The sequence below is a fragment of the Phasianus colchicus genome, chromosome Z, assembly GCF_987193195.1.
Source record: "Phasianus colchicus chromosome Z, bPhaCol1.hap1.1, whole genome shotgun sequence".
NCBI lineage: Eukaryota > Metazoa > Chordata > Aves > Galliformes > Phasianidae > Phasianus > Phasianus colchicus.
Window position 1 is genome coordinate 27,983,270 of NC_143476.1, and position 19,325 is coordinate 28,002,594.

Below are 19,325 nucleotides of genomic sequence, written 5' to 3' on the forward strand. Positions count from 1 at the left end.
TCTTTCCTGGATTCAGCTGGACTCTGTAAGTTAGATTGTTACTGTGGTTTTACTCAAATGCTGGCACAAATTTCAAAAATAAATGTTGGATTCTCTATTCTATCGTACATGAAGATCAATATTGTTGTACACAAATAAGTTGTGTTTCTCAAAGGCAGGTTTTCATCAGATTGAAACTCTTGTATGAAATACTGGGGTAATGGGTGAGGTTTTGTGTCCTGTAACAAAGGAAAGTGTAGGAGAAGCGATATAGATGTGGATTTAGTGGATGGTTTTCTGAATGATCTGTGAGAATTGAGAACTGATCTAAAACAAATGAATTCCTAGCATTGACTCATATGGCAGGAAGTAAAAATCACAGAATAAATATTTCTTTCCAGTATTAAACTAGGAAAAAACACAGAAAAAGCATTCTTAATGCTTTCCTCTGAATTTTGCAGCAAATTTTTGCCTGAAGCTTACTTAGCTTCTTTCCCCAAGGATATTTCTTGACTTAAAAAAATACTGTTTAAATTCTTGCACTTCGTTGTAGTCATACTCCTAAGTATCTGATCTCACAAAATAATTTATTTCCATTATGACTGCAGTCTTTATCTTAAGCAATTACCACCAAAATGCACAAGATTGGAAATGATTGGATCTTAGTGCTTTCTGCGCACACTTTTTTTCCAGTGTCTTTTTCACAATCTCTGATAGGAGAGGTATCAACTGCTTCCACTTTCCCATCCCCACTGCCAACAGCTCTGTGTCATCATGGTTTTGGAAGTAGCCCTTCCTATTACCTGCTGAGGGAAGTGCTACCATTACATCTCATGGCCCTGTGCACATTACAGGTATGGCAACCAAACATGTCATGGTGACAGACTGCTTGGGTCTGCTTGGGACAAACAAGGGTCTGGCTTACTTCACAGCCACCTTACTTTGCTGAGAAACCCAAATTGCATTGCAATAACTGTATAACCAGAAACATTCATCCCCACATGGCTGCAGTTGAAAGAATTGTATCCAAATTAGCAGAAAGTGTGCTGGGATCTGTAGCTTCTTTTCATTCATTTTTAGAAATTTATAAGTAATGTTAATAATAAGATGTTTTCAAGTATGTTGGAAAAAAAGATCTCACCTTTGTAAAGTTGCAAAAAGAGTAGCATTATAGCATTGCTGTCTGGAATTTTTTTTCTTACTTCTGTCTGGGATCTTTATTCTCACTACTATTTCTATCTATTTCTAAGCAGTAATTATTAGGATCTCATGAAACTGGTGGAAAAAAAAATTCTACTTCGGGTTCTGTTCTGATTCCCTGCTGGAGCTGCCTGACTTAAGGGATGGGCAGATAATCTCTCAAAGTAATTAGAATTGTTCCTGCTTTCCAGCTGCTGTTGTCCCCTCCTCTGAGACAAAGTAGTTGACTGTGTCGTCAGAACATGTACTGCAAATGCAGCATGGTTTGCATGAGTTACCAATTAAAATATTTGGTCTTTTTTTTTTTTTTTTTTTTTCCTATGCATGTATTTCTTTTTTTGATGGTTAGGATAGACTTTGCATTTTCTCGGCTGCTGGGCTGGCATGTTGGATCTGTTCCTGTTTTCCCTTGACTAAGCAAGTGACAGACAGGGTGCCTAGGTGGTTTTCCCCTCAGGGCTGCCATTAAGGTGGAAGAGTTGAAAGAGTAACAACTGTATCTGGTGAGTCAACAACCAGTTGCACAGCTGTTATCAACAGGGACTTTGTTTTCACAGGCATGGGGTCCTCTTTGAGTACTGAGAACTGATAGGAAGAGACAAGATCCACCTCACCAAGTTGGTCAGTGTCACCTTTCCCAGAAGGCTGGCCAACATGGTGAGGAGAGCATTAAACTTGAAGTAATGGGGAAGGGTGCTGTTGCATGCAGGATTGTGGAGGTGCAGTGGGCTTGCTCTCACAGCTGGAGTACAGTGGATGAATACAAGATTTTTAGTTGTGGCAGGTCAAGAAGTCAAGGCCATGCAGTTCAGCAAAGGGAAGATGATGAAGGAATTGGAGAAGAGGCTGGGAGTTAGGACTGTTCAACCAAGAGAAGAGGAAGCCTGCAAGGATGTTAATATGTTTAAGTCACTGATTGGAAGGGAAGAAGGAGCTAGTTTCTCTTAGTGGTGCCCATGAGAAGACAGGAGTCAGCGGGCATAATCTGAAGTTTGTGGTATTTCATATGAACACCAGAAAGGCATTTATAATGAGGGTGGCCCAACGCTGGAACAAGATATACAGAGAGACTGAGGAATATCTATCCTTGGAGATATTCAGGACCAGACTTGACATAGTTCTGGACAGCCTGCTTGTAGATGACTCTACTTCAACAGGAGGGTTGGACCAGATGCCAGATAGCCTCAAGAAGTCTCTGCAGACCCCAGCCATCCTGTTCCTAGTTAGTTCCCTAGTTAGTACCCTCTAACTAAGGGTACTAATCCTACACGCCTTTTGGTCTATTATTTGTTAGATTTTTTTTTTTTTGCCAAGTAATTTAAAATTTAATATGGAGAATAATGCACATGGTTGGAGATACCTATAAATGTTCCTCTGCCATATATACCCCTATGGAAAAGTACTTTAACCATTTCAGTTCACATCTTGCATTTATTGTTAATATTTAGAGCCTTAAAGGAAATATTAAATAGCTGATTTCCTCTTGAAGTTTCAAGTTGCACGTCATTGCATAGAAAATGATGGTGAGCAGCTGGGAGTTAATGTGCCATACACAAATTCTTATGAATCTGTATAATAGAGTATATACGCATATTATTAATCTTGTAAGACTGGTTTAAAATGATATGATACATCTTTTAATTTCAGTGAAGATTTTTTTATGAAATAAGCTTTGATGACTTACATTTCTAGAATATATGTTTCTATTAAGAGTTAGAGATGGACTCATTTAGGATAATATTATGGAACAGAAGAACAGTAACTTTAGTAAAATACGAGATTTCGTTTTTAGACTTTTACCAGTTTCTGTAGATGCTTTTTATATAGTCCTCTGATAGGACAAAAAGAGAATTTTGCTCTGATCTTCAAAGAACTTTATGGTATATGTGGGTTTTATCTGATAGTTTATTTTAACCTTTGTTTGTAGGCTGAGATTTTTTTTTTGTTCTTTGACTTTATATGTATTCTGGAATTAAGAAAAACAAAAATGGAAATGGAAGCAAGGGTACTCATGAGTATATCCATCTCACTGGATTCCCTGCTTTCTCAAGAAGGCGCAATGAGTTTGAGTTAGCAGTGTAACACCCAATTCAGTTGCAGCTATTTTGCCTACTGTCCAAATAATTTTCTCTTTGGAGCAAGGCAGCAGTGTGTCAGAGCCTTTGGTGAATTTGGGTCAGCTTCTCCTTGGTAGAGAGCATCATTTTGTACAAATAAACCCCACCAAGAAAGGAGCTGACTTTAGCATCCTGTTATTTGTCCTGGAAAAAAGTGAGTTAGCAAGCAAATAACGAGACAGTTACTCACTTTACCATTTTTGTTTTGTTTTGTTTTGTTTTACCCATTATAGTCTTACAGTCCAAAGTTTAGCAGGATTTCTGCAGATTAATACAGTACAAACACCAAGTTTAGATCCATTGCACATGCAGCATTGAGATGCTTGTGCTAGAAGTTCCATTCCTCTTATTCCAAAGGGACAACAGGGAGTTTTAGCTGAGGATTGAAGTTTTTTGAAGTTATGGCAAAAGTAATTATTGTCCCTGTATTCTAGCTAGACTGTGTCTAGAACACGCCATTTGCACAGTGTGATACAAAAGAAGATAGTCATGTTGGCCATTATGTCTTGGCTTCCTGTTTTGATTCTGAGAACTTGGCCTCCAATGTGATAGCAGCAGCCTTAAATTCTCCAACGTGTGAGGGCTAGTGGGAGAATACAGAGTTGGGGATAGAACGTAAAAATTGATTAAATTATGGTGCCACTAATCAGAAAAACAGTTGTTTTTCCTGGAACAGTTTAAAACATTACTTTAAACATCTTGTGTTTGCTGACTGCTGCTAACTAGCCAAATACTCTGTACCTGGAAATAGATGTTTATTCTGTTGCAGATGGCAATCAGCACAGCACTGAATAGTGCAACAACATCCAGAAGGTTTTTCTTCTTCTTCTTCAACCAGGCAGCCCTTCTTACCATTGCCAAATTAATCGGAATCTCAAACCTGCTCTCCGTTTGTTATCGTCAGTAAAAGAAGTTAGAAAGGCTTTTGTAAATAGGTCATCGCCTGCCTGTGTGCTCAGCCTGGGTGCAGTCAGAGCACAAAGACCACAGGCAACACGTGCCTGAATATTAAGCAGTCTGCTGAGAACCGTCGCTGTCTTCATGCAGCTGTTTGTTCTTTCTATACAATCCATACAGTCAGGGAGGAAAAACACAACGAGAGTGCCCCACTGTGGGACAGAGGCTTTTTTAATAAATCAGAAAAGAAACATGAAAATGTCAGCTTAATCAAGCATTTAAATTTTATTAATCAAGTCTAATTTTTATGAGTGCAAATAATCGCTGAAGCTGGACAAATTTGCTTTAGATTGCATCAGAAACATAATTTTAATATTTAATGGCCTGCTGAATTTAAATGGAGAATTATCTTTATGAAACATGCTCTTCATAATTTGCCATTAAATGAGAAATGAGCAAATCAACATAAATCTTACATAAAGGTTATTTAACTAAATGTTGGTACTATAAATATTTTAAATGCATTATGCACTAATTTAACAGTCACACAGTACACTATATAAAGATATAAGTTCGGCTGGAAGCTTTTCTCTCTGGCAGCATAATAGCATGTAATACTGCAGTTAGCCCTCTGAGCTACGGTTAGATGAGACTGTCCGCACTGCCAGTGTAATCCCTGCTTTGGAGGCTCATCTACAGCATACTGAGCATGCAGTAACCTCCTGCTAAAACTTTGTATAGCTGTTCTCATCCCAGCAGCATTTACAAACGACGAATGCACTGCAGAATTGGAATATTAATATTATATGTCTGATTTTGGTCACTTGAAGACAAAATGTCAAAGTCCAGCCCTAGACATTTTCTGCATTAAAAATAAAAATTAAAAAATTAAAAAAAAAAAATTTTTTTTTCCTCTCGTATGCCAGTTGATTAGTTAATTTAAGTTTTGCAACATTTTTTCAATTACAGTCTTGCAATGTTATTGGCATCTAGCATAAAATTGAACTTCAGTGGACATAGAGGCATCTTTCCTAAGAAATCGTTTTAATGACTTTTGTTTGCATTTGCATCGGGATTTACATGGCAACAAGATTAGCTTGACAAGTTAAAGTGGCTATTATAAATAATATTTTAAAAACTAAGAGCAGTGTAGTTCACAGTAAAAATTCCAGTAGTCATGTGAATTTTTGAATTCTTTTCCAGATTGTATTTTCCTTAGAAACATTTTAATTCAGTCTAGTCTAATATAACTTTGGAATTATTCTGCAGTGTTAATGTATTAATCAAAATATACCAATATCTGTTTTTTTTATTTTATTGAAATTACATTAATATGTATATTGTATGCAACATCCCATAAAATTAGTAACACTTTTTTTCCTACTTAAAAGCTTACAGCTCTGAATCATTATGTAATACATAATGTTAGGCTCACAAGGTTAGATTTGCTTGAATAAATGCTGGTTTATAAGAGGAGGGTATCTGCTCCTACAGGAATCTTAACACTACTTGGAGAGAGTTAATAGCAGTTTAAAGCACCATTGTCCCTTTATACTGTTAACAAATATAAAAAGCTATTTTATTGTAGAGAATTATCATAAAATTTTGTTAAGCTGTTTTTATTAGTGCTGTATAGTAAACTTATCATTGATATTTAACCATACAGTGAATGTTTTTTGGTTGTTTTTGTGTTTTTTTTTTGTCATGCTGAACTGAAAACGAACCGCTCTAAAACCAGAGGTACGACATTTTCAAATGTACAGTGCAAGTTGAAGCCTTTAGATGGAGACATACTTCAAATAAACACCTAATATTCAGTTCACAGTGCATTATGTAAATGCAGGAAAAAGCTAAAATAACCACATATTGAAGAAAAAATAGAGAGAGAGAAGCAGGGCTTCTACTTACGCCATTTTTTATAATAAAAATTACATATTCTTGGCTACATTAACAACTGAATATTGAGGGCATACAAAGCTGATAACAGGAGAAAGGTTACATGTTCTTGTATAATAAACTGTATTTACTGCCCAAGCATATTGCCAAGAAATTTATTATACTGCAAATAAAAATTCTGTTGTTGACATTACAGAACTACGTGTAATCAGTAGCATGCATCAAAAAGCATCTGATAGCCATATTAAAGTCTCATTTCCTATTAACAATGAGACTAAATTACAACATGAGCACTTCCCAGAACAAGCTAACAAAATGCATTCTGTGAGATGAAGTAATCGTATTTGAGTGTCTCTGTAAAAATCAGGAAGTATTTTAGCAGTAAAGTACTAATACTTCTCTTTTTAGTCTGCTGTCTTCTGTACTGCAATATATTCAGCCTTACTGGCAAGCTTATCACACTAATTATTATTACATCTAGTGGCTCAGTTATCTTGATGATTACTGCAGTTGAAATACCCCAAGGTCAAACATTAACAGAATAAATCAGGATCAATAGTATTCCAGATCTACTATGCTATTAAATCAGAATCTGTTAATTTATTTTTATTTTTCTTATAAATTTGGTACAAAAAAATGGACATTTTAATTAAGCTGTATCTCCCACAAAGTTTCTCCTTAACAATTCGATGAAAGGAGCAGACATCATGTTGTGAAAATGACCACAAAAACACCCCTATTGTGGGCTTGTGAGTGGTGGATGTCTTTGCTTTAAGTTCAAGGACTTCAGAACTACCTGAAAAATCCTAACTGGTTTTGTGCACCCTACTTAATTGAGACACTCTGCATATAATTTTGTACTGCATTGTACACACAAACACTGTGAATTGTGAGACACACAAGCGTGTTGTATAGTCTACATGTAAGCAGTATGAATTACATGAAATCCAAACAGCCTCGAGCACTATAATTCTGACTACATTCTTTGCATATCTAAAAGGTATGTGATTCAGAATCAAATCTCATTCTCTTTTATTTTATCTTCTAAATGTTAATACCTTCATCTGAAAATCAAAATCTCTGCAGATATTGTGACGCTGTAGCATGAGATACAGCATAAACTATTTTCTTTTGTTTTTCATTTAAGCCAACTGTGTTTGAAGCACTAAATCAAGTAAGATATAAGCAAATCTAGGGAAGTGTTGTGTACTTCATGTTGGTGAATTTGCCGAAGAAATTAGAACAGAAGACAGTTCATGAAGTGACTTGCTGTTTGCAATGAGAAACAGCAGGCTGGTAATGAGAGACTAGGGCCTTTCATTAAAAGTGTTCTTGAGTTTCAGTGTGCCACTTTTCCACAAAGTGCTTTCAAGAGGTACTGTAAAGTTCTCTGCAATCATTGATTTTTGATTCAAGATGCTTCTAAATAGCTAGAATGCAAGCATACTTTGCAGGTGTTGATGTTGGAAGTTGCAACAAATTATTTTCTCATGAATCCTATATTGTTTGTAAGTCAGCAGATCATTTTCAGAATAAGTGCAAGTTGCAGTTAGTTGTCAACTAACTAGAAAGACAACATTCTAGTCCATAAATATGTGGGGTTTTTCTACAATGCAAATACGGTATTTGTGCTGCCTTGCAGTAACTTTATTCAAGAAAACTGCACATAGTTGCTGCTTTGAGAGAACAAATGCTCCTGTAATCTTGTATAAAGTACGAATTGTACGATATTTATAGACAAAGCTCTTTCACCTCAACGAAAGTGGGAATAGGTCAATAGGAAAGGCAGCATGCAGGAATTAGACTGCTTTTTGTGATTAGTATGTTTTCTAAAGAACTGTTTTGCACAGAAACAATCTCATTTTGCTACATTTAAACAACATCTGCTTACTGTTTGTCTGTGAAGTAACTGACATGCCATATTTGAGGACATCTACATGCGTTTTTTAAAATGTCATCTGTATTAGTATTACATTCAAAGAACAGTACCAAGAATTAGGTTCTTTCAAGACCTTCTACCAGTATGTGGCATATAAGTCTGTGACAAGTGACATTACAGAAGGTCATGTCACTTTTAACTGCTTGCATTAGATCTTTCTGATTTCCCCGGTGCCCTTCCTTTGTTTGATTAATACTACTTGATTTCAAGCAAGCTATCGGAAGGCATAATTTAAAGTGAGTGTTCTAGGGACAATCTAAGATTTTTGTCATAGAACTTTTAATAAAATAACTCTAATGTTTCATTTTATCTTCATATGCCTTTTCCTGTTCTCTCTCCAACTCCCTCTATTCCCTTCTCCTCCTCCTCTGCATTATACCTCCCCAGGGTATAGGCTTGACATAGAGATCTGAGTAACTACTACGTTGCTTCAAACCAAAGAAGCACATTCATGCTTTATTTGAATAGCAAGAACCCTCTATCAAAGGAGAAAAAAAAATCCAAAATCCATTGTGGATTTCTTATGCCATATTCTTAGAATCATAGAACAGCTTGGGTTGGGAAGCGACCTCAAGCATCATCAAGTTCCAATCCATGTGCCACAGGCAAGGCTGCCAGCTGCTAGATCAAGTACTAGAACAGATTGCGCAGGGCCACATCCCGCTTGGCCTTAAACACTTTCAGGGGTTGGGCATCCACAACCTCTCTTGGCAGCCTGTGCCAGCATCTCACCACTCAATAAAAAAAATTCTGTCTGACATCTAATCTAAATCTCCCTTCCTTTAGTTTAAAACCGTTCCCCCTTATCCTGTCATGATCTACCTTGTAAAAAGTTGATTTCCCTCATGTTTATGAACTCCCTTGAAATACTGGAAGGCCACAGTTAGGTTTCCCTGCAGCCTTCTCTTTTCCAAGCTGAACAAGCCCAGTTCCTTCAGCCTGTCTTCATAAGAGAGGTGTTCCAGCCCTCTGATCATCTTCATGGCCCTCCTCTGAACCTTCTCCAAAAGCTTCACATCTTTCCCATGTTGGAGGCCCCAGATTTGAATGGAGTACTCCAGCTGGGTCCTCATGACGGAAGAGCAGAAGAGGACAATCACCTCCTTCTCCCTGCTGCTGCCTCTCTTCTGATGGAACCTATGATACCATTTGTCTTCCAGGCTACAAGTGCACACCATTGGCTCATGTAACCAGGACCTCCATGTCCTTCTTAGTAGCGGGGATTGATTACCTTAACCCAGATGCAAAACTTTGCACTTTGTTTTGTTGAATATCATTAGTTTCACCCACCTTTCAAGTCTATCAAGGTCCCTTTGGATGGCATCCCTTCCTTCTGCTTTATCAATCACACTGTTCAGCTTGGTGTCATCAGCAAACTTGCTGAGGATGCACTCAATCCCATCATCTACATAATTGATAAAGTTGTTAAAGTGTACCTGTCCTAAGACGGATCCATGGAGGGACACTGCTCATCATCAGCCTCCACCTGGATGTAGAGCCACTGACCACAGCCCTCTGGCTGCCAATTCCTTACTCATCAAATAATCCACCCTATCTCTCCAACTTAGAGATAGGAATGTCCTGGGGACCATGTCAAAAGCCTTGCAGAAGTCTAGGTTTATGACATTAGTTGCCTTCCCTTTGTCCACGGAGACAGTCACTCAGTCATTTAAGGCCACTAGTTTGTTCAGACACAACCATCCATTGGTGAACCTGTTGGCTGTCTCAGATCACCCATTGGTCCCTCATGTGCCTTAACATCTCTCCCAGGAGGATCTGTTCCATGATCTTCCCCTGTACAGAAATGAGGCTTCCCGGTCTGAGTTCTCCCTCCTCCTTTTTTTTTTTTTTTCTTTCTTTCTTTCTTTGTAAATGGGAATGGTGCTTACCTTTTTCTAGTCCATAGGGGCCTCACCTGACAGCCACAGTTTTTCATATATGATGGTGAGTGACTCAGCAACCACGTCAGCCAGCTTGCTTAGGATCCTGGGTTATATATCGTCCTGCCCCATGGAACTGTACTCTGTCGGTCTCATGAGTAGGGCTTGGACTTGCTCCGCCCTTATAGAGAGGTAAGTTTGCTCCCCCATTTCCCACCTAGAGGTTCAGGTTCAGAAATACGAGGCTTGGGGATGTGAGAATCTTGGCTGTCAGTGAAGAGGCAAAGAACTCACTAGGTACCTCAGCCTTCTCCATATCTCTTGTACCCAGTTGTCCTTTCTTACTTAGCAGAGAGAATATGCTTTCTTTGTCCTGTCTTTTCTACCTATGTACCTGTAGAATTCCTTCTTATTGTTTTTAAGATTTCTTGCCAAGTTCAGTTTCATCTGCACCTTGGCTTTCCTAATCCCATCTCTGCAAGTCTGAACAGCATCCTTGTATTCTTTCCAGGTGACACACCCTTGCTTCCGATGTCTGTACTCACAGACTTTGTTCTCTTTTCCCTCAGTTTGACCAGCAGGTCCTTGCCAAGCCATGCCAGTTTCCTGCCTTCCCTGTCTGTATTCTTATTCTGATGGATGGAGAGCACTCACACTATCAGAAGGGCATCTTTAAAGAGTAGCCATCTTTGTTCCACTCCTGCCTCTAAGGACTTCTTCCCAGGAGATCTCATTCAACAATTCCCTAAACAGCCTGAAGTTTGCATTCTGAAGTTCAGAGTCCTGACTCCACTCAATCATGGCAAGGTCACTGCAGCCCAGGCTGCCTCTGATCTTAATATCTTTAATGATCTGCTTGGTGAGCACCATGTCTAGTAACGCTCCACCTCTGGTTGGTCTGTCCAATACCTGAACCAGAAAGTTATCGTCGTTGGGCTTCAGGATTCAGCTGGATTGCTTGCAGCTCACTGTACCATCTTGCCAGTGGATAACTGGCTTGAAATCCCTCTTCAGGATAAAAGCCTGTGAGCATGAAACTTCCTGTAGCTGACACAGGAAGGCCTCATCAACAGGCTCCTCTTAGTCGGGTGGCCTGTAGTAGACCCCAATCACCCCTATCCTTTATTGGTCCCATCCATAATTTTAACCTGCAGGCTGTCCGCCTGTTCCTGACTGTTTCTCTGAAGGAGCTTCTTGCAAACTATCCACTCCTTAACATTGAGAGCAACTCCCCTGCCCCTCCTATCTTGCTTTTCCCTTAAAAAAAGCTTATAGCCATCAGTGGTGGTGTTCCAGTTATGTGAATCATCCTGCCATATTTCTGTGATGGCAATAACATCAACATTTTCAGAGTGCATCAGAGTTTCCAACTGCCTTTGCTTATTTCCCATGCTGTGTTCATTAGTTTAGTGTCTCTTCAGCTACGCCTTTGGATGCTGCCTTTCTAGAGGAGTCATTCAACTGGTCAGTTCTTCCTTCTGCTCGGATCCCTGTCTCCCACTGGGAGGGCACTGAAGAACATCACTTGTGCTCCTGACCCCTTCAACACCTTCCCAAGGGAAGCAAAGTTCTTTGGATATTTTTTTGTTTCCTGGTTGCAGCCTCATTCTTCATATACAGCTTTTATGAGGCTTCAGCACATTCTTCATATATCTGCTAATTCTTCACATATTTAGTAATTATGAATAATCTACTATTCCTGCTTTAATTTGTGTGAAAGTTCTGAAATAACACTGTTATGGTGCTTTAATGGATTGCATTATTCTGTCCATGCTGTCTGAGTATTCATGTGTTCTTCAGAATTTCAAGAAAAGTGAAAGCATAAACTAAGTTTCATTTACATTGAAGAATCTGTATCTTGGGCTTGAGAACACTATTACTTTATTTCACTACAGTAATTGAATTCTGTTTTCCTTTCCAGATATTTCAGTACTCTAAAGCCAAATGTAATTGATGGTGTGACTAACCTAGAACAAGAACACAGATTGATAGTGACTTTTGAACTAAAAAATGGAATGGTTGAAATGAAAGTCTGGGTTCAGTCCTGGGTTTAAGGGATTAGAAGGACTTTCTATGTCCTTTGAACAATTCAACATTTTGCCACTGTGTAGAAGCTTGTAAAGTACTTTAAAATCAATAGATGAAGAAAAAAGTGACTTTGAAGTATTATTATCTGAATAATTTAGAATGATTATTGTTATATAAGTGATCTCAATGAGATGCCATCATTTGCAACAGTTTCAGAGGTTTCCAATACAACTACTCGTCTCCAAGTTAACTTTAGCACTAATGGGAGGTAGGCATTCTTCTGTCAAGACAAGGAAATTCTGGATGTACATTAAAAAGTTATTTAAGTGTCTTGGGAATATTAATGTTGAAAAGGTAAGAGACTAGTGAGGTTAGTCAGCCCCAGGCATAGACAATATCTGAATCAACAGATTCAAGGCTTATATCTTGGGCTTTAGACACTTAATGATGTAATTACTGACCTTTTTCAGTGTGGCAAAAGGGCTTCCATCCCATTCTAGCCCTTAAGAGTTTGCTTTTATCCTCTCAGTTCACCTATTCCTCAGAAGAATTGATGCAAGCATTTCCAGAGATGCTTTCTAAACTGGGTCTCTGAAATTATCCATGTTAGGAGTTTTAGATTTAGATTTGTTTTATGCAGTTGGTGTAGTTATTGCTGATCTCCACAAGCAATTGGAACACCACAGGGAAGACAACAGTGAGCTGCAAACAGAGGAGCAAGTTGTTAAGGCAGGTCCATGGGAAACTGAAAATGCCTTCTGCTCTACAGCAATTTCCATGAAACGGTGTCAGAGGTGCCCCCAAATGGGGTCTGTAAAATGGTACATTGAGATAAGCAGCAGCTAGTAAGCATTTCAAAAGCATGTTCTCAAGCCTTGCCAGTCTTTCTGTTGAGAGGTTCAACACTCGCCTGTCACTGTCCTGAACTCTCCGGTTTTTGTCTCTGATCCTCTTTCTTTAATAGAACAGTGCTGAGTTTAAAGGGAAGTAGAGGAGAGACTGGTGAGGGAAGCTCCTTCCCCTACAAAATCCACATCTGTTATAGGAAGGATCTGTTAGCCAATGGATTCAAATGAGGATGAGCAATTGAAGCGAATTGTTTTGAATTGTGCTGCTGACTGGCATGCAGGCAGAGTGCTTTATGTTAGGTGTGTTAAACACTGTATATGTTTATCTTCCAAATGGACCCAGTAACATGGAAAAACAGAATGCATCACAGAATGGTTTGAATTGGAAGGACCTTAAAGATCTCCTGGTTCCCACTCCTTGCCGTAAGCAGAGTTGTCGTGATTATCTGGAATCTTCATGACAGTTCAGCTTAGCTGGAGAAAGGCCTCTGATGTATGCCTTTTTTTTCTTTCTCTTTCCTGAATTTTTCTATTTTTCTATTTCCGAATTTGGCTCTTTGATCATGTTCAAGTCCTTCAGTTCTTGGGCATGGGTATGGATCTGCTGCGAATCACTGCTGTCTTCCTGGGGAGATTATGGAGTTATAGTTGTAATGTGTTATCCTAAATGACAAGTACACTAAAGTTATTTGTAATTTACTTTGTAACAAAATAAACGATTATTTCAGATGGTGACCAATCTGTAACACAGACCAAAGGAGTAGGGTTTCATACCAATGAATTTTTATTCCACTTACCTTTTTATGCATGTTTTACAATATATAGTTTTTTTGTTAAGCACCCATATGACTGGGCTCGGTGGATCTTTACTGAGCTTCATTATGTCTGTTTTTATATTACGATAAATATTTACATAGAAGTTATGATATAAGTAGCTACATCCTTTCCTGATGAGAGAGTACCAATTTAATTAGAACTTTCTCCACTATTTAAATTGAAAAATACATGATGTATACATGTGGCAACTAGTTAGCAATTAACGTGCAGAAAGTTAGATGCACAGATTGTATAAAATTTCTATTAAGAAACATAGAGACAATAGAACATATGGTATGTGTCATTGTTGTAGATCACAAGGAGACAAGCTAATATAAATTTATTCCTGGTTTTCTGTTTTTCAAAAATCTCTTGATGTATACTGTAAATTCTCTTAGAAATGTTGCATGTTTCTCTAGGTAACAGTAGATTAAAATGAGCATGTGGGTACTGTACAGCCACCAGTGGAGATGAAAAAGGATTCCTTTAGTTAAAACTATCATACATTGCATTTTGAACAAGCTTTTAAATATCTAAATTGTCAAGCAAGCATTTTGTACAGGAAAGGTTTTCAGTATGTAATTCCCTAATGCATGTCAGTTAACGCTACAACACTTTCCTAAATTTGAATCTCTAGATGAAGTGTATTTTCCTAGTTGTACATTTTCCTTCTGTGCATTTATTTCAAATGTTAATAAAGTTTTCATCTACAAAAGGTTTAGAATTGACAGAACAAAACTCTTCCTTCTTAAATCATGACAACTACTACTGTTTCTGTCTGCAGGTAGTGGAGGACATGCTAGAGGACGAGGAAGAAGAGGATGACAGAGATGACAAGGTAATTATCTTTCCTAGCACTTGGGTACCTGGGGATGGGAGAATTTAGACATGACACTGTTTTTACAGACAGTTAAAAGAGGAGTTGAAGTGTTTTAGTCCAGAAAATTGGACAGAGCTGTTTATCATCCTAACAATGCTACTGTGTGTTGCAGGAAAAGATAGAGGACTATAAATCCTGCCTTTTTTTTTTTTTTTTTTTTTTCTTGGTCCAGAGCTGGGTCAAATATTTTTTCTGCCAGGAACAAAAATAATTCAGCTTGTCTGGAACTTGATAGCTCTTGTGAAGATAACTGCAGTGACAACTGTTTTTGAAGGGCAAAAATTTGTCCTGTCTTGAGTATTACAAATAGGGCTGCACTTTAGGGGGAAAGTGGTGTAAAAATAGCAACTCCATACTGGTTAAAGACAGGATATTGACATCTATAATTTTCAAAGGATTACTTGGTAGAAGAATGGATGAAATGTTTTGCACTCTGTATGACATTTAAATAATCACAATTCTCATAGGCGTCCATTTGATTTGAAGCTAGAGTTGTGGCCCAGCAAGCTGGGAAACTATTGCAGATCATTTGGCTATTTGAGGAAACGTGGTTCACTTTGGAGGCTGCTGATTGGGTTGAAGATTGCAACCACAGTAAATAACAGCTCGTTTCCACATCTTATTGTGCCAAGCTATGGGACTGCTTGGATTGGTTGTGCCCCAGGGAGAGGGGAAAAACAGAGAGAAGAAATTAGAATGACCTTGCACCATGAAAGCAATGGCTAGCGCTGGCGGGACAGCTTTCTGACAAAACAAGTACAGAGCAGAGAGTCCTGTTGTTTCTGGTATTTTCATACCAGTAAGATGATATCTGTGAAAGAAAAGGAAAAAAGAAAAGGAGAAAAAAACCCCCACAATTTTACAAGAACTCTAAATTAAAATACAGATGTTTTTGTCCTTCACAGATGTTTCCCCACTTATAGAAAGTTATAAAAATGCAGTGATTTTTTTTTTAATATAAGAGAAAAAACAATATATCTTAATTTATGCCCTTGACCTTTGTTTCTAGTTGAGATGTACAGTTATATACCAATGTAAGAATTCATATGCTGGCAGCAGCATTTGAAATGTCAGAAAATTCTCTGTGATTAGTTAATCCCCTGACTGATTATTTTTCTGTTAGCTAACACCTAAGATCTGAGAGATGATAAAAAAAAAAAAAAAAGTATTTTCCTCATTTTGTTGCCAGCTCAAACATTTTACAACTGACAGAAAGATATTATGTGAAATTCTTCTATACATCACTTAAATCGTTAGCTACATCATTTCAGAATTGGCAAACACTGCAGCAACAAAACCTTCTTTTACGAAACACGTAGGTGATGGTTTTTAACACTAAATGATATGAGCATGCACTTCTGGCAATAAAATATATGATTTATTGCAAAGGTCAGCCGTGTAGCTTGTATTTTAACTCAACATGCTGGCTTTGAATCATCATTTCTCTTCTGATAAACACTGATCTGCCATCCATTTGAGGCCATTTTCTCCTGTTTGCTCCTGCTTTATTATTAGAGCTAGTGCAAAAGTACAGTCCCAGCAGTATGTGTATTCCTGGATATTTTAAATAACTGTGATTAGTTCACAAAAAATAATGCTTGACTGTTTCTGTAGTTTAAGTCAGCCTGTGTAGTTACAGCCTAGTCGTTTTAGAAATTGCCAAACAAACTCCTTAAGAGAGGATGGTGAGGGTGGGAGCAAGCCCCCTCTCACTAGCACGCCCATCCAGTTTTGTGGCTATTAGCAGATGCCAGGCAGGCATACCCAGTTGGAAGTACCACTCAAGGTTTCAGAGTCGTGATCAAGTATTTAGCTTTCTCAAAGTGACAGCAGAATTCGTACATATTTCTAAGTACAATTACCAACACTGAATAAAAGTAAGTACTTGCACTGGCATGTACATTCAGTGAGTCTTTTTACTGAATATTTAAGAAGTGTCTTTCTACACAGAAGGTGTTTAGGAATATTTTTAAGAATTCAAAGCTGTCTCCATTACTGCAAACATTTTGAGTTCTCATAACTGAATACGCTGTATGAGAGGAAAATTACACTTCTTAAAAATGTGTGGACTCCTATGTATATTCAGCATTCCTCTCAGCGGGAATTATTTAGCACTGGGCTAGATTATAAAGCATAAGCGCATCATTCAAACTGAGCTTTCTGTGGTTAGATGTGTGTTAGAGTGGTTTTTCCTTTGTGGGGCACTCAAATGTGCCCTGTCAACTACTGCTGGTCCTTTTGCATCCTTCTGTCAAAATGTAAAGAGTGCCATTTCATATTATTTTCATTTATTTCTGTGTTTTCCTAAAGCTGCATGCAGTACAAAATTTGGTGAGAAAACATGCACGTGTTTTGTAACACCAGCTGGTAGTGACCTTTGGCTTTTATTATTTCTCTGTTTCTTCATATGGTAAAATAGAAAAGTCAATGAGTCTTCTGATGTGATAAAAGTAAGTAGATTAATAAATGTGCCAAAGCCTCACTTTAATTGAAAATGAAGCATATGTTGCCAGTATGTAAAATATGTCCCAGATGTTTGACCACGGCTAGTGTCTTAGCTTTCCCTGATTACCACAAGGCAGTTATTAGTCCTGTAACCTTTGTACTTAATGGTAAATGGGGATATTACATGGCACAGAACCGGAGCACCTGTTTTCTATTCAGCAAAGACCCCTGCCAGGCTTTACCTAAGCCTATCCATATGTTTTCACTTAGCAGATTGTTGGGTGATTATGAAAGTGTCTTTCTTTAGAGCCAGCTTAGCTATTAGTCATTTGCTCGCAGTGAAAGGGCAGCTCCTCAGCTACTTGATGAGGACCACATGAGCACACGCTGATGTAGGTTGTGGGACGTGCAACAGAGGACTATCGCTTGACACTCCAAATTGCACAGCTACGGAAGTAATAAACTGAGGATGATACATAGTGGAGTGCATGTAATTAGTTAAAGTACTGTGTTTTACCAGTGGTACTGTATGTATTGCTGAGAGGAGTTTGACAGGGTAGATAAACACTTACCATGCAATTTGCTTAGTCTCATTCTAATATTCTGGATTTTATTAACTTAATTAAAAAAAAAAAAAAAAAAAAAAAAAAACAAACTTCTGCTGCAATTAAGTTAGATAGTATTGTCAATTCAAGGTCACAGGATGTATTTTTAACTGGGGGATATTAATTTTCATCTTCAGTTTCAATGTGACTAGTTAAAAATGGATTGTATGCTTTTTGCTATATCAGTTACAAAGTAGTGTTTAAGGTGGAATACTCTTCTTCTAATTTTGTTTGCCCTATGTCACACACATAGGAACTGAGATTTGTTTGGCTCAGGCATTTGTCATAGGTTTAATATTAGTTTTCACATTCTTTATTCCATGTGTTCTATACAGCTTGCTAACCCTGTGCTAACCACAGATTTACAGTTTAATCTGATTTCTGTCTCCTCTCTCTCCTTACTTTTTGGTTCCCTCCCACACTAGCTTACACACTACCTTAGCAAATTACTTGAAGTCAAGTTATTAACAATCTACCAAAAAATTTTTTAAACAGTTACGTAATAATAATGCAGTGGCCAGTAGGCATAATCTATGTATGTAATAAAGATTTTAGTTTGTCATTTTAGAAGTTCAGGTATGCTTTTCACATAACTTTATTCTTTGAAAAAGTTCCTCATAAGATTTCAGATATTCATGAAGAATTTCAGGTTGGCATTGTGTGGGAAGCACACAACAGGCCACAGAATTGATCCAGCAAGAGACACCACTATTGTGGATTTTAGTGGAGGAAGACTCATGATATGAGCACTATCCTATATTAATGTTTTATTGACAGCAACAATATTTTAGTAATACAGAATATACAAATCATTTGTGCTTTCAGCTATTTTCTCTTTATACTTCCATTCTTTCAGAAATACTTTGCAGTTCTCAGTCAACATCCTTATGCTTCAAGAAACTGGAAACTTTTGTAATGAGAAATAGCTGAGTCAAGTTAAAGTCTTTCTAAAACTTGGCCATCTTGGCCAAGAGGTAACAGCCTTGTTTTCCAGGCAAGATACATTCATAAACCATCTCCTGCATTTTTTACCATGAGTAGATCACGAAGAATAGGTAACTCTACTATAGCAGATATTCTATAAAAGATAAGATTGCAGTTTATGGTAGTCATAGTCAGTTCCTATAAAATAAATAGTGGGAAAACAATAAAGGAACAGGTAGTGCGTGAAGTAAAAAGAGAAAACTCCAAAATGTAACAGATAAGTACATTGTTTAAGCTGTAGTTTTATTCCACCATTAGAATGATGCATTCATGAAACATACAAACACCGACTGAAATTTTAATACTTTCCATTCAAACTCTAACAGCATCTGAAAGTCCCCTAAAAACTTTGCTAGATTGTCAGTACTTAAGAAACAAACCTAGAACTGATCAGTCTGAAAAATAAGTAGCTGCAGCAAAAGTCGAAGGTTCTCAGTGCAGTTTGTTTTAGCTCAGTTTAGTTATTCACAGAGAGGCAGTGGTAAGGATTGTGATGTTTGTATCATGATTGTCTGAAGTAGGAGGGATGATAGATAGGCTTCTTCAAGGCATATACTGGAATATCAGCTGATTCTATTTTCTGATCTTTCAGTCACCCTACTTCTGAGCCTACCATAGCCGGGGTGTACCTTATATCGCGTGGACATTTCATACAGGCACTTCCCCAAAAATCAATTTCATCCTACTCAGGAAAGGGCATCAAATGGACTTTGTGATCAGAGTGTGCACCTTTGCAAGCAGATGACTGAAAGCCACCTCACAAATTGAGTTTTAGCAAGATCAGACTGTTTCTCTCAGTGCATTCTTGCAA

At 37.8% G+C, this 19,325-nt stretch overlaps 1 protein-coding gene across 6 annotated transcripts in view; it reads left to right on the forward strand.

The window, feature by feature from the left end:
* MCTP1 (multiple C2 and transmembrane domain containing 1) overlaps positions 1–19,325 on the forward strand; it is a 262,362-nt gene that overhangs the window by 212,652 nt on the left and 30,385 nt on the right. For all 6 annotated transcript variants that reach the window (XM_090132421.1, XM_090132417.1, XM_090132418.1 and 3 more), the window contains one exon: positions 14,385–14,438. In XM_090132421.1, coding sequence (XP_089988547.1) covers positions 14,385–14,438 — 54 coding nt within the window. The remainder of the gene's footprint in view (positions 1–14,384; positions 14,439–19,325) is intronic.